The 14,672-nt window shown below is 45.3% G+C and overlaps 1 protein-coding gene across 3 annotated transcripts in view; it reads right to left on the bottom strand.

Annotated features, from left to right (window-relative positions):
- Positions 1-4,759: 4,759 nt before the first annotated feature.
- Positions 4,760-14,672, bottom strand: part of MIPEP (mitochondrial intermediate peptidase) — a 162,744-nt gene continuing 152,831 nt past the window's right edge. For all 3 annotated transcript variants that reach the window (XM_019447965.2, XM_019447968.2, XM_019447962.2), the window contains one exon: positions 4,760-5,021. In XM_019447965.2, the coding sequence (XP_019303510.1) occupies positions 4,994-5,021 (28 nt within the window). In that variant the 3' untranslated portion in view covers positions 4,760-4,993. The remainder of the gene's footprint in view (positions 5,022-14,672) is intronic.

Raw genomic sequence — 14,672 nt, 5'->3', positions numbered from 1 at the left:
TGGGTGGCTCATTCGGTTGAGTGTCTGACTCTTGATTTCAGCTCAGGTCACGATCCCAGGGTCAGGGACCGAGCCCCGAATTCTGTGCGGAGCGTGGAGCCTGCTTAGGATTTGTTCTCTTTCTCCCTCTGCCCCTCCCCCACTAGCACTCTCTCTCTAAAACATAAAATAAAATAAAAATCCCCTTAAAATCAGCATCTTGTATTTTGTGGCGGGAATGGATATAAAATAATCTGTCTAGGTTTCAGTCTCTCTGGTTCTTTTGGGGCGGCGGTCACCTCTTTGTTCTGGAATCCTTTGCTCATCTGTTTCACGGAGGCAGTCCTTCACTTCAGTCCCTTTTCTCATTTCGGTCCCTTTTCTCGTTCCTCCCTGTCACTTCCCTCAAGAGCCCCCTGAAGACGTACTTGCTCTTACATTCTGGTCTAACCTGTAACCACACACTAGAAGTCCCTTCATTCTTCGGCACCTGTCGACTACACAGTTAGCAGTGTTGAGGGCAGAATTCAGATTTTAATCATCCTTGTTATTTAGAGCACCCATCACAGGGCTGAGAAAGCCGTAAGTGATTCAGTCTGAACAAATACCAACCGTGCTGACAATTCCCACACGGATAGGCGTGAGAGAGACAAACATACTACACGTCACACTTCCTATCGTGCGTGTTTTTGTGTGTTCCAAGTGGTTCTCAGGACCTCGGCTACTGTATGTACCCGAGTGACTGCATAGTTGTGTCCCTCACCCCCAACAGGGTGCTGATGTTGCTCTTACGTAAGGAGACCAACTCATGTTGTCATGATTAAATTCCCCTGGCCTTTGACCTCTCAGGAGCTCTAGGACTTGCTAAACGTTCTAACCGTGATGTATCCCAATCTTCCCTAATGCAAGTCCTTGGCTTTCCCGGTCTGATATTGTTACATTATATCATATTCTGCTGCGTCTTCTCTCTGTCCCTGGGCCCCTTGGCCTCCTCAATGGGTCATGTGACCATACAACACTGCGTCCGTGTCTATGTGCACACGTGAGAGCCTGCAGAAAACACGCATGTTCCCCTGAAGACGTGTATCAAGTGGGAAGGGTAGTGAAGTTGGCAAGGAACCCAAGAAGCTGGCTCTGGTCCTGCGTCTGCCAGTGACCGGCGCTGTGCCACCAGACAAGGTCACCAAGCCCGCCTGCCTCAAAGGTGAGGAGCATCCCGTGAGATAACTACACGACAAAGTTTTCCGTAAACTGAAAAATGGCACACGAATGTCGAGCACTGTCGTTGTTTAGTGTTTTATCTCACTTTTACCAACCAGACTAGACCTTGGGTATGAATACAACGTCTGTCTGCACAAATTGTTCCGCGAACGTCCCAGAGACGTTTTCTGAATTTGCTTCCAGCAGCCAAGCATTTCTTCAGAATTGGAAAAATTCTTTAAATTTGGCTCTCTCATGATTATTAAACTTTTTGTAAATGTTCAATGATTAAAATTAACATATCGCCTACTTTTTTTAAAGTTTGGGAATAGAAGAAGAAGAATGGAGAAAAATAAAAGGCCAATCTCCAAACACTAAAGATAACCACATTAACATTTTATTCATTTTCCTACAGTTCTTTTTCTACGTTATTTTTTTAGTGCTTATATATTCATAAGTACTTCGAATTGGATTTTTGGAAGCTGGTGGTATATCATGATTACAGGAGAGAATTTTTCCCCCGAGGAATTGCTGTGCGCTTATGGGTTTATTCCCATCATAAGGAAAAGCATTCATAATGAAATAATTTGCTTTTATGATTTATCCAGCTGTTATTTTGAAAGAGGCAGTGACCCCTCTGCATTCTTAGAAGCTCCATAGGGATTTCCTTTCCTTTGATGCTTGGCCTAAAGTACTTTTTCTTTTAGCAATTTTTAAAGAAAGGTACAAAGCTTAGATGTTTCCTGAGCCCTTATATATCTGAGAATGCTATTTTGCATCTCAGACTTTACCTCTCAAAACTTTTTTTCATTGTCCTTTGGCATTTAATGAAGATGAACGACTGCATTCTGGGATCACCGTAATTTTTTGTTCCTTTATGCGTAAGCCTGTTATTGCCAGCTGAATGTTTTTAGTAGTTACTTCCCAGCTTTGTGAAAAATGTCATCCATAGGTACTCCAAAAAAGGGGGTGAGGGTCCTATGATCAAATGTGTTTGGGAAATACTGGTTCCTATACGCAATGCTAGAGATGTTTTGTAATTGCAGGATTGCTAACTTTCCACACTGAGTTAGCATTTCCCAAATGTATTTAACAACAGGATCCTTCTGAGTTCACAAGTAACAGCTACCGGGAAGTGTTCTGCAAAGCCCAATTTGGGATACGCTGGCTTAGAATTTTAATTATATTCGTTATTAACCTCTCAAGGGACAGGTAGATTGTGTCTACGCAAGGGTCTCTTTTCACTGTTTTGTTTTGGTCTGGAATGCAGGATTCTTTTTTTTTTTTTTTAATTAAAAAAACCTAAAATACACATAAGGTATAATTTACTGTTTTAACCACTGTACAGTTCAGTGGCATTAAGTACGTTCACGTTACTGGGCAAACCATCAAAATCCCCTTATTAAACTGCACACTTATTTCTTCTTCCCATCTCAAAAAAGTTTCCTTAAATCCCCTGAACGGCATGTATCCACCAGAGCAACTCCAACGTGCTGGATGCTGTTTTGAGCCGTGGGAATGCAGAAGAATTGATCTTTTGCTATTGCCTTTGATCCTCAGAATTCTGTCACCCAGAGGAGGTGGCTCCCCTCTCGGCCACCTGGCCGTCGGTCTCACCACATCTCTTTGAGCTGCATCCGGAGATGCTTCTCAAGGTTGACCTCGACCGTCTTGCTCTTTTCTGCTTGGATCACGTTTTAAATCACTGTACTCACATCTCAGTTTCTCTGCCTTCCTTCCTTCCTTCCTTCCTTCCTTCCTTCCTTCCTTCCTTCCTTCCTTTCTTTCTTTTTAGCTTATCCTATTACCTTATTTTTGCTCAGCTTTTCTTTTATGGCTTCATTTAATAGTGTGTTTTCTCAAATCTCATTAAGAATGCCAGAGAGGTTTCCTACAATGTGATTTACTTCCTTTAAAAAATAATTTTCAGGGGCACTTGGGTGGCTCAGTCGGTTGGGCATCCGACTTCGGCTCAGGTCATGATCTCACGGCTCGTGGGTTCGAGCCCTGCGTCGGGCTCTGGGCCGACAGCTCGGAGCCTGGAGCCTGCTTTGGATTCTATGTCTCCCTCTCTCTCTGCTCCTCCCCTGCTTGCTCTCTCTCTCTCTCGCTCTCTCCCAAAAATATATAAACATTAAAAAAAGTTTAAAAAATAATTTTCCAAGTTATTACCTTCCAGGTAGTCTTTCCCTTTCCTTTTTCTTCTGTTTGTACAGAGGCTCCACACAGAGTCTCCTCCTCCCTCGCCTTTGGCGATGAAGACCCAGAGGCTTCGTTTCTGACCGGCGGGCTGATGTCAGTGTCTTCAAGTCCATTCCCAAAACGGAGTTAGCGTTTGTGTACTGAGAGTTTGTCCGGTAAGATCTTTCCTTTCCTTCGCTCAGAGACTGAATGAACGGGGTGGAGCTCGGACACAGTTGCATTCCTCCCTGGGCACCAGGATCGGGGCTCTTCCTGTGGCCATCACCCCGCCAAGCCTAGCCCGCCCTTCCCCAGTGTTGTTCTGGGTATGGAGACGGCTCCCCTGGCAGGCTTGCCCTATTCCCTGCTTCCTGCCCAAGTATTCGCTGTGAGATAGAGTTTCCAAGTGTTCGCAGACGGAGAGATTCCAATGGGGAGGAGGTGGAAAAGCGATAAATGGCAGCACCCTGGCCAATGTAAGCGTCCCGCCCTGGTGGTAGGCCAGCGGCTCTGCCTTCTGGCAGGTGCACACTTCGGGTTTCTCAGCGCGAGCAGGAGGTGGGGGCAGAAGGGAAGGTCTGTCAGCCTCGCGCCCAGGGGGATCCGGGACGCGTGGGCCACTGACATTTCTTCATCCGGTCTCATCTGTTTCTGAGCTTGTAGAAATTCCTCCAGATCCTACGAATAGGCTGGACATGTGTTCTAGCTGTGGGAATTTTAAATCTTGCCGTTTGCATCATCTTTGGTCATTTAGTGAGAAGCAGAAGAGGGTGTTAGCGGATGCCATTTTAAGCTCAAGTCTATAATTAAATTCTTGACTTTGATGGTAGGAAAAACCCACTGAAGAATTTCTCTCCTACTATTAACAGGCAGTGATACAATATGCAAGGATGCAAAGCAGATGGGTTCAGGATGAAGGCAGACGTGGCCTGAATCCCACTTTCCTTGTTTACCAGTTGCTGGATCTTGGCACATTGCTGGTTGATTGCACTTCCCTTTGTACCTTCATAATCAAGCCAGAGAAGCAGGAGTTCAAGTCCTCTCTGTCCTGAGTCCACCTGTGCAGTGCCCAAGCCCTCAGACGAACCCAGTGCAGTCAACTACAAGTACTTTGGAAACCATAATTACTCCACGTGCATTTTCAAGTGGTAATCACTCAAAAGAACTACATGTATAACTCTTCTAAAGACTGTTTCAAACTAAAATAAGTTTGCTTTTAATTAAGTCTCTAATTGAACCAATTAGAGATCAATGCAAGGGGAAAAGTTCAACAGGAGACTGGCTGGATTAAGGAAATGCCCATACTTTGCATTTAACAACGCTAGGCTCTAGTTTTTATTAGCTCATTGAGTAGATTTCCATATGTTCAAAAATCTGCCAAACAGGCTAAAAGCCAGAATAATTAAAACAAATTATTTATTCCCAGTTCCATCCATTTAAGCTTTTTCAGAAGTTATTACAGAAGTGAATACTGAAATCAGAAACGAGAGTTCACAGCTGTAACATTTACAGCAAAGTTCATCTCTACAATGGCCTTGATTTAAAAGATCCAAGGTGCTTCCATCACTCAGAATCCATGAGGAAAGTTTCGAAGTCCGGATCCAAGTCAGAAACAAGGGCACTTACAAAGTCGTCAATAGAAGGACATTTCTGAAGCATACCTGCAAACAAAGAAAAGATCAGCCAGCACACCCACCTGCAGACAGTAAAGAGGAACAAAGACACTCTACACTAGGGGAACATTCTGGCTTTTTGAAATGAGAGCTTGGCTCTATGACCTATGTGAACATTACAAAAAGTCATAAGTAAAAAAAAATTCATGGTCAGTATGTGGGTCCTGAAGCTATTTATGATTTTAATATATTTTTACTATCTAATCAGCAGTTAGAATAGAGATTTAGGACCAAATAGGTTTCCCCAGAGTTTAAAAAAAATTTTTTTTAACATTATTTATTTTTGAGAGACAGAGAGCGGCAGAGCATGAGCAGGGGAGGGGGAGAGAGAGACACACACACACAGAATCCGAAGGAGGCTCCAGGCTCTGAGCTGTTTGTTAGCACAGAGCCTGAAGCGGGGCCCAAACTCATAAACCGCGAGACCATGATCTGAGCTGAAGTCGGACACTCAACCGACTGAGCCACCCAGGCGCCCCTCCCAAGAGTTTTTATATTGCAGATATTACTATATACTTAGAGTGATGTTAGAAGACTGAATTGTTAGTTATCTTTGAGTGCATTGGTTCAGAACTTAATACGTTTATTTGCTTATCAAGTTTTACTGTCAGGTTCTATACACTTTAAAATCAATCAAGTGTAATTCTTTTGTAGAAATCTCATATCAGAGTCAAGTTATTGGCTTCCCTCCAGATTTTCCTATTTTGGAGAACTCCTAGATTTGCAACTTTCTAATTGTATAATGAGGAATCACTTAAAATATCTGGTACTCAGATTTCGTCATTTAACATTTGAGGTGGCTACAAAGATAAAACAAGAAGATGTAATAGAAAACAAGGAGGCATCGTGTCTAGCATGTCTTAACAATTCGGTAGAAAGCTAAATTTATCGCCACTCTTCACTCTCAAAGAAGCCAAGATTCAAGCAATCAACGTTGTTGTTTTGACCAGTATTCTTGGCAGATAATTCTTGGCTAACTCAAGGGTTGAGCAGGGCTCTATACACTGGCCTTTAATTTGGGGGTGGATCCCATAAAACTCATTCCAACACAGAGACATTAAAAGATTGACAGAGTCCTCTATTATCATCTCAGTCTTTAACGCAATTCAATTAAGATGTCTTGAGTATTTACTGTGTGTAAAGGATGAGGCCAGGTCACGAGCATTCAAAGACAAGCAGGCTAAGTCACAATATGACTAAGTGTGAAAGCTAAAATTATGAAGGGTGTAGAAGAAAATACCTTTGTGACTTTGAGGTAGGCAAAGGTTTCTTAGACAAGAAAGTAACAATAACCATAGAAGAAAAAAAATGATATGCTAGATCTCATCAAAAACAACCACAACAACAAACTTCTATTTTTTAAAAGAAACCATTAAGGAAATGAATAGGTAAATGACAGAATAGGGGAAAACACTCAACATAATATATATCTCATAATGGATTGGTATCCAGAATATATAAAGGACTCCTTCAACTTATAGAAAGTATTTTTAAAAGGCACCTGGGTGGCTCAGTCAGTTGTGTGTCTATTGATTTCGGCTTAGGTCATGATCTCCTGGTTCGTGCTATGGAGCCCCATGTCAGGCTCATGGTGACAGCAGGGAGCCTGCTTAGGACTCTCTCTCTCTCCACTCTCTCTACCTCTCCCCTGACTCGTGGGCACTCTCTTTCTCAAAGAAATAAATAAACATTTAGGGGCGGCTGGGTGGCTCAGTCGGTTAAAATTCCTCCAGATTCTCCTATTTTGGAGAACTCCTAAATAGAGCTTTGCCTCAGGCCATGATCTTGCAATTCGTGGGTTTGAGCCCCACATCAGACTCTCTGCTGTCAGTGCAAAGCCCACTTCGAATCCTCTGTCTCCCCCTTTCTTTGTCCCTCCCCCCCCCCATGCGCACATGCGCTCTCTCACAAATAAAAAATAAACATTAAATAAACAAACACTCTTTAAAAAAAGGCATTTAAAAAATTTTAAAAGGGACAACAGGTTTGAGTAGACCTTTCACAAAAGAAGACAAGCAAATAAACACAACAGGCACTGAGAAGACATGTCATCATTGTCATCTGGGGAGAGAAAACTAAAGAACACAACCACCAGAATGGCTAAAATTCCAAAGACCAAACGTAGGCAAGGCTGTGGGCCAGCCTGCATTGTCACATATCAGTGATGGAGGGGTGAAGTGGTACAACCACTTTAGAAAAAGATCTGGAAGTCTCTTCTAAGATTCGCACACACGTACCCCACGACCCAGCCATTGCCTCCCAGGTATTTACCCGGGGGAAATGAAGGCATGTCAACAAAAAAGGATTTTACAACCCCCAACTGGAAACGACACAAGTTTCCATCGATAGGACATGGATAAACAAACACGGTATATTTGGAAAGTGGAATACCACTCAGTAACAAGAACAACAACCCACTGATGAGTGAAACAACAACATGGCTGAATGTCAAAAGCCTTCCACGAAGGAGTGCATCCTGTTGGATTTTATTCACAGGAAGTCCAAAGGTGGGCCAAAGGAGTCTCTGGTGAAAAAACATCAGAAGAGCTGTTGCTTATGGGCGTGGAGAGGACAACTGACTGAGAAGGGACACAAGCCAGCTCTCTGGTGTGATGGTCATGTTCTATAGATGGGCAGTGATCATCATTATTAAGCGTATATATGCCTCAGAATTCATTAAACGGTACATTAAAGATGTATGCATTTCACTGTCTATAAATATTACCTAAAAAAGAGAAATCGGCATATAATAGTGTCTAGGGCAAAATGTACTACTGTCTGATACTTGCTTTGAAAAATTATATATATTATATACACATGATGGCTTGAGGGGTGGATAGAGGAATGGATGGTTGGATGTGTGACAAAGACAATAAAATGTTCATTGTAGAATCTAAGTGGCAAGTACATGAATGTTTACTGTTCTTTTCATTCAGCTTTTCTGAATGAAAATTTTCAACACAAAACATTTGGGAAAAAGTCAACTGTGGATGTTAACAGCATACAAAGTGCAGTTGGTGGGAGAAGAGGGGGAGGAAGATGAATTCTGATGGAGAGATTCAGATGGCTTTGTGGAGGGATGGGATCTGAGTGGAAACTTGAAGGACAGGGAAGGGTCAGGGTCAAATTAGACCCTTCTAGGTGGAGAGGACGATGTAGGAAGGCACGAAGGTGGGAAAAGGAAAAGAATGTATACTGACCACTAAGTGGTCTGCTGGGGTCTTGGAGGAAGGGTGGAGGCTCCGGGAGACATGTTTTATGAAGACTCTAGGGCTTGGAACGACAGTGACCAGGATGAGAAGGTAACTGGGCCAGAGCGTGAGAGGAAAGCCAACAGCTTGTCACATTTAGGTGCCGGGTTGGGGGGCGGGGGAGCCATCAGGCCTCAGTCAGCCATGAGAACAGAGAGTTCAGGGGCGGGTCCAGGATGGGACACATGGCCATGGTCATTCCCATCAGGGGGAGCGGCCACGTGGGAAACTGCCCAAGGACTGGCTTGCGTGGCGGACATAAAAACAGTCGTGCCAAACACATACTCGTAAGCCACGGACTAGACCTGCAGTAGTTAAGAAAATAAGAATGTTGTCATGTTTTCAACTGCAGATCAAAATATTCTCATCCTCATCCTAGTTCAATTCTACTATCTTCACCCAGGAAATATCTGAGAAACAAGGAGAAGCTACTGAGGGGGAAGTTCATTGCTTTGTCTTTATTTACAAAACAAAATTCAAAACATAGTTTTCCTTTCACAGTCAAATAATCTCTAAGGGTGAAAGAAGGCCTCTCCTCTGACCCAGCCGTGTCACTAAGGATGGAAATGGTTGAGTCTTTGATGGTTGCTAAAGTAGCCCATTTCACATTAGATCTTTAGGTGTAGGTTATTGCTTAAGTAGAAGCAATCTGATTAATAAATCAGGTTTCGGGCACTTTCTACGCGCCAAGTTTCTTAATGCAGAGAACAGCTGTAGGGAAAACATCTAAACGTGGCTCTCAATCAAATGTGTTAACCTATTACACCCTTTTCTTCCCTTTAGTATGTGAAACATTCTATAATTAAATGACTGGTCATTTATAATTAAATGCCTGGGCCTGTCAGAAGGTAAAACCCAGTTATTCAGAGCCAACCTATTCAGTTAAGCATAGCCTCCTGTCCCTTTGAAGTGGTTCATTTTAACTCGACCAACTGCCAATATAAATATGACCTTGCTCTGTCCTTCGCGGGACATGGACCTAGCTAGCACATGTCCTTCTCCAGTCTCCCATCCTCCACCGTGCCTGCGTCTCAGGGAATGGCAATTATAGCGACAGCAAAACAAAAACATACATGCTCATGGCATTTTTAAATAAAATCTGGTCAGAAGTGGTTTGGTCATTTTTGTATGTCATGTGACTGCTAAAGACGAAGGTCCCCAGAAGAGGAAATCAGGACTCACTGGGATAAAGAATAGTCCTGAGGCAAGAATTCTCTTGGCATATCGTGATGGTATCCTTGCTTTAATTAGATTTAAATGTTTGGCAAGTGTCGACATGAACTAGCTTCTACACAGAGAATTAAAAGAAAAATGCAACGTTTGCAGGCAGTTCCTTAAATAAGACAAATTGAAATTAGCTTTCATATGTGTGTATGGTCCAAAAAGTTCCAGGAACTCTTTGATTTTTTAAAAAGCTGACAAAGACGTCCTCCTTGTCTTCAAGTCGTAATCTTAAAGGGTGATGATTAGACCCGCGGTCTCTTGGGAGCCCCTGGGAGCCAGGATGGAGCTGTTCAGTCCCTGAGTGGAATTTCCAAACGTGTTTCACTGTGGAAGTTACCTAAACTGGGGGCAGTGGGGGGCGGGGGGGGAGGGACAGACGGATTTTGCCAAAAGAAGACTGAAACCTCACAACTAAAAAGAGGGAAGTGTTGACAGCCATGTGAGAAAGACAAAGTTGCATTAGGACAGACTCCGCACATATCAGTTCATAAAAAGGAAAAGAGGGAGTTGACTTTCATCTGTCCTAGAGGAAGAGACAATACATAATGAGTATCTGAAGAATGATGATTTAATTTATTTTTCTCATTTTACCTGAGGGGCAAATGGGCTAATAAAAGTCGGTGCAAGCCAGGACATTTTCGTCTCGACCGCTCCGCTCCAACTAGCATGTTTCATAACCTTGCAATTATTCTGGGCCCGACTAAAATAAATTATGATATCAAAAGGATTCCAAGACTGACTCTTGAGGCAGTGGGGGTTTCCAAATTGTACTCTGTGCTATTCTTTCCAGTGCCTGTTGGCACAGAGCTGGAAATAAGCGAGGGTGAGGACAGCAGGCATGAGGACCTGACCCCACACACGGCTGGTCGAGAAGGGGTTCATCAGAAAACAAAGTGCTAACAGCAGGTATCTGCCGATCATTTACTATGAGCCAGGCACCTCGCTAAGAGTATCAACTCATCTGAACCTTAAAGCACATCTGTGAGGAACCTACCTTGCTAATAAAGCAGAGCAAAGAGAGATCACACGATTCTTACTTTTTTGTTGTTGTTGAACCCTGGAAGCCTGGTGCCAGAGCCCACGCTCTCGGAGCGCGGGGATATACTGTCTCGTGCCCTGGAGTTTTGTAAAACAACACGTTCTCAAAAGCTCCACACTTAAATACCGGCATCCCGGATACGACAAAACCCGTATGTGTGGGGACATTCTGGACGGGTGGGGGGAGTCTGATAGCTGCCTGATGCCACCACGGCTATACGGACCCAACCTATTAATTGTCCCCTCGCTGCCTTGAAGACAGAGCCAAAACGTCCATTGTCTTTTGGGCAACTCGGTTCTGGTGCCACAGTTTACCCTTTGCAAACAGTCACAGCTACTTAACTGTCCGTGGCGGTGGAGTGCAGAGGACCCTGGGAGCAGGCTCTACTGAAAAGGCCGTACGGGGAACGTGGCTTTGCCCGGCCGTGACCGGGACCCGAAGCTCGGCCGTGCTTGGCCGCTGCTGCTGCAGTTCGAGGCATGACACTGGCAGAAGGAAGTGCCTAGGAGTTCCGCGCTTAAGGACGTCTTCTGGGTGGCCTCCAAGTATCTGTGGTAACTCCTTGCAAACAGAAGCCCTTACATGTTTAAGGGGCTCCCAGCTCTGCATATTTCTACGCTTTTACCGAGAACAAATTCTGTCAGTTCCAAGATGAGTTCAGCGCGTGTACGAAGCTGCCGGTTTACGCCCTGTTAGTTTGTAATGTATAATACATAATCTAACCAGGCCATTATTTAAATATCAACATATTCTTGGCAGGAACTCTTTAACCTCTTGAGTGCCCATCTGGATGTCCAAGTAATACAGTTATTTGAAAAAAAATGACAGGGCAACTGGTCGGCATGTCGATTTTGCCTCTAAGACAACCTGGCAAAGAGGGAATCTTGTTATGGTCCCCTTTACTAAGTGCCCCGGGAACACGGGAAATTACTGTGTTTCTCGGGAAGACGGGAAATTCAAGGGGCACTTGAAACCACTGTATATATACATTGAGCCCCCAACACGGGGCTCGATCCCATGACCCTGGGATCATGCCCTGAGGCAAAATAAAGAGCCAGATGCTTAAATGACTGAGCCATCCAGGCACCCCTAGAATTATTCTGAACCTTGGAAGAGTTAACGCCTCCTCTTTGGGTCTATTTCACATCTTGCTTAACACCAACCAAGGGTGCCCAAATAAAGCTGTGGCTGAGTATGACCAAAGTTGAGTGAACGCAAAGCAGGGTGACTGAAGTAACTATAAATAAGATCTTTGTAGGGGCGGTTGGGTGGCTCAGTCAGTTGGGCGTCCAACTTCAGCTCAGGTCATGATCTCGCGGTTCTTGAGTTCGAGCCCCGCGTCGGGCTCTGTGCTGACGGCTCAGAGCGTGGAGCCTGTTTCAGATTCTGTGTCTCCCTCTCTCTCTGCCTCTTCCCCGCTCGTGCTCTGTCTCTCTCAGAAATAAACACTAAAAAAAAAAAAAATCTTTGTGAAGTTTTTTTCTTTCAGTCATTCGCTTATTCACTCTCTCACTGTGTATCTGAGTGCCTAAAGTCAACTGAAGGCAGGCAAAAAGATCACACAGTTACTTATTAGGAAGGTATAGTATATACACTATGTATAAAAATGACTAAGAATCTGTTTTATAGGAATATAAAACGGCGTAGTTCTCAGACAAACATCACGGGTATTACCCGGGAACCTGCTAGAAATACAAGTGTTTGGTCTCAACCCCAGACCTACTGAATCGGGAAGCGGGAGGGAGCTTGGCAGGCAGTGATTCCGATGAAGCGTGAGCGCCGCGGCCCAGATGGACATGTGGAAGCTGAGGAAAGTGGAAAATGCGATCGGGTTTCTCTCCGTTGGCAACTCTAACTCGCACAGGACGGGGCAAGGGAGACGTATTCCTATTCTATTCAGCTAACCTAGAAAACAATATTTGTTTCTCAAGTGAAATAGGAAACGAAAGCAGGATTGGCTTGGGACGCCGTTCAAAGTTATGACTGCCAGGCCTCAAGAGAGAGGACACAGCTGGCTGGACAGGCCCCTGAAAGGATCCAGTGGACTTGGCGTGAAAACAGTCTGAAAATCTGGGGGCGGAGGAGGCGGGAAGGAAGCCGAGGGGAGCCGTGGCGCGGTGGGAGGGGGGTGCGCCGGACTGGCCTGGCTGGGAGGGGTCCCAGACGGGCGGCGAGCTTCGGAGGCGGGAGGCAGGGTTCTTGTTTTAGGAAACGAAGCGGAGTGTACTCTGATCCCTAGCAGCTCCCTGGGAGACAGCGCTTGGCGGTTCTCGGTGACTGACTCTCTGGTGAGGACGGCTCAGAACAAACCTCAGAGGCTCCCTTCACGTAGCGATTCTGACCGTTCGGAGCTTGAGAACCGCGATCGGTTCTGTCCTTGAGAACTGTCCTCCGCGGACAGGAGCCCAGAGGGCCCAGCAGGGGCGCCTTCTCCAGGGAAAAGACAGGGAGGTCCATACAGGAGTTCGGGGTTGGCCGGAATGTCGCGAATTCTGTGAAAATGGGGTCCTCCTAGGGTGACTCGGGGAGGGGGGGGGATGGTGGAGGGGAGAGCTGGATGTTGGTGAGGTCGACTCCCCATAGACTTGACAAGCTCCCTCCTTGAAGGGGTTCAGAAAGGACACCCCGGCCTGGATGTTCCACGCCCCACGGCAGGGAGCAGGCGTCCTACTCAAGACGGAAAGTCTGTGCAAACATTTACCAAAAATTAAATGCTCCGAGTACCTGTGTGCTAGAGACACTAGGCACACGGATACGAGTGGGACACGATTGCTGTTCTTGACAAGTTCATTATCTGGGGAGAAAACCACGGAGATACGTAATAGTGAACGTAGAACAAACGTGTATATAAGGTACAGACAGAGTCGGCGCAAAGGCGGGAGTGACTGAGTCACGGGCTCATCGTGGCGAAAGCCCCCTGGGACCATGTCGTTCCTTCTCCTGAGACCCCGGAAACTGCACCTTCTGAGCTCTGCTGTGACTTCCCCCTTTGATTCTGTGGCCACCTGCACAGTATTCCAAAAAAATTCTGCTTTGGTAAGCCTGAGTGGGTACTAGTTTTTCAAGAAGATTCCTACTTGATAAGAAGATCAGTTCACAAGTTATTAAAAGGAATTTAGGGACGCCTGGGGGACACTGCTATTTTTGTTTGATTAAGGACCAACTTTCCAGACCCAGGGCTTGGACTAGAGGCAGGGTTGTTTGGTTTTTGTTTTTGTTTTTTTTTGCACATTTAAATAAGTCTGTCTTTCCTCAGATTCAGAAAGTCTGAGGGATACACAGCAAGCTTTATGTCGGATTTCCTCTCTCCAAGTTCACTGGGGAGGAAAGGAGAGTCTTCCTGGCCAAGGAGGAGAGACAAGCGTCCCACTGTCTCACAGTCCTGGCCAGGTGTGCTGGGAGGCGTAAAGGGGGTCTAAGAAGCAGGTAGGATTGTCTCAGGAGTGTTTGGGTCCTCCTGAAGCGGGTTCTCTCCCTGTACAATCAAGGGAAAAAATCGCCTTTACGTTTGTGGGTTTCAAAGGTGCAACGAAAGTTCGAGGATTGGCTGTTGTCCGAGGCTGGCCAGGAGAGATGAGGCCTGGGTGGTCCATATTCGGGGGCCAGGTGGAGGTAAGCCCGACACTTATCGACTGGCCACGGGTTCAGAGCCCAAGATAGCCAGGGAAAAAGAACTCCTCAGTTCTTTGAAAATCAAAGCTAAAAGGCAATCATATTCTGACCTTTCAGACACTGGTATTTGGCTTAAATTGTATCAGTCAAGTTTACAGTTAGGGCCTACAGGTACCATTTATTTAGGGGTCAGGCTGGTGGACCAAGACAAGCCGTAGGCCCCCAAAAGGGAATGTGCTGGGGAACCCCTCCAGGGAACACAGCCCACTCTGTAAAAACCAGCCAGGTAACTACCATGTGGTCTGATAAACAACCTCGCGGGCAATGTGCAGGTGCAGGTGAGGATTTTAGGCTGAATGGACCATTATCTGTCTTGGCATAGCGTTCCATAACTTAACATTTCAGTGTAATTCTCCTCTTCTGACTATACCAAGGTTCTCCTTTGCAGGGATGCCCAGGGGAGACAGAGAGGAAAGATAAATTCTTCCTTTTCTAAACAAAACTTCCGAAGCC

The sequence above is a fragment of the Panthera pardus genome, unplaced genomic scaffold (assembly GCF_024362965.1).
Source record: "Panthera pardus isolate Hobbes unplaced genomic scaffold, ASM2436296v1 HiC_scaffold_1, whole genome shotgun sequence".
Lineage (NCBI taxonomy): Eukaryota > Metazoa > Chordata > Mammalia > Carnivora > Felidae > Panthera > Panthera pardus.
The sequence above is the reverse complement of the archived record's forward strand: the minus strand, read 5'-3'. Positions and strand labels throughout refer to the sequence as shown.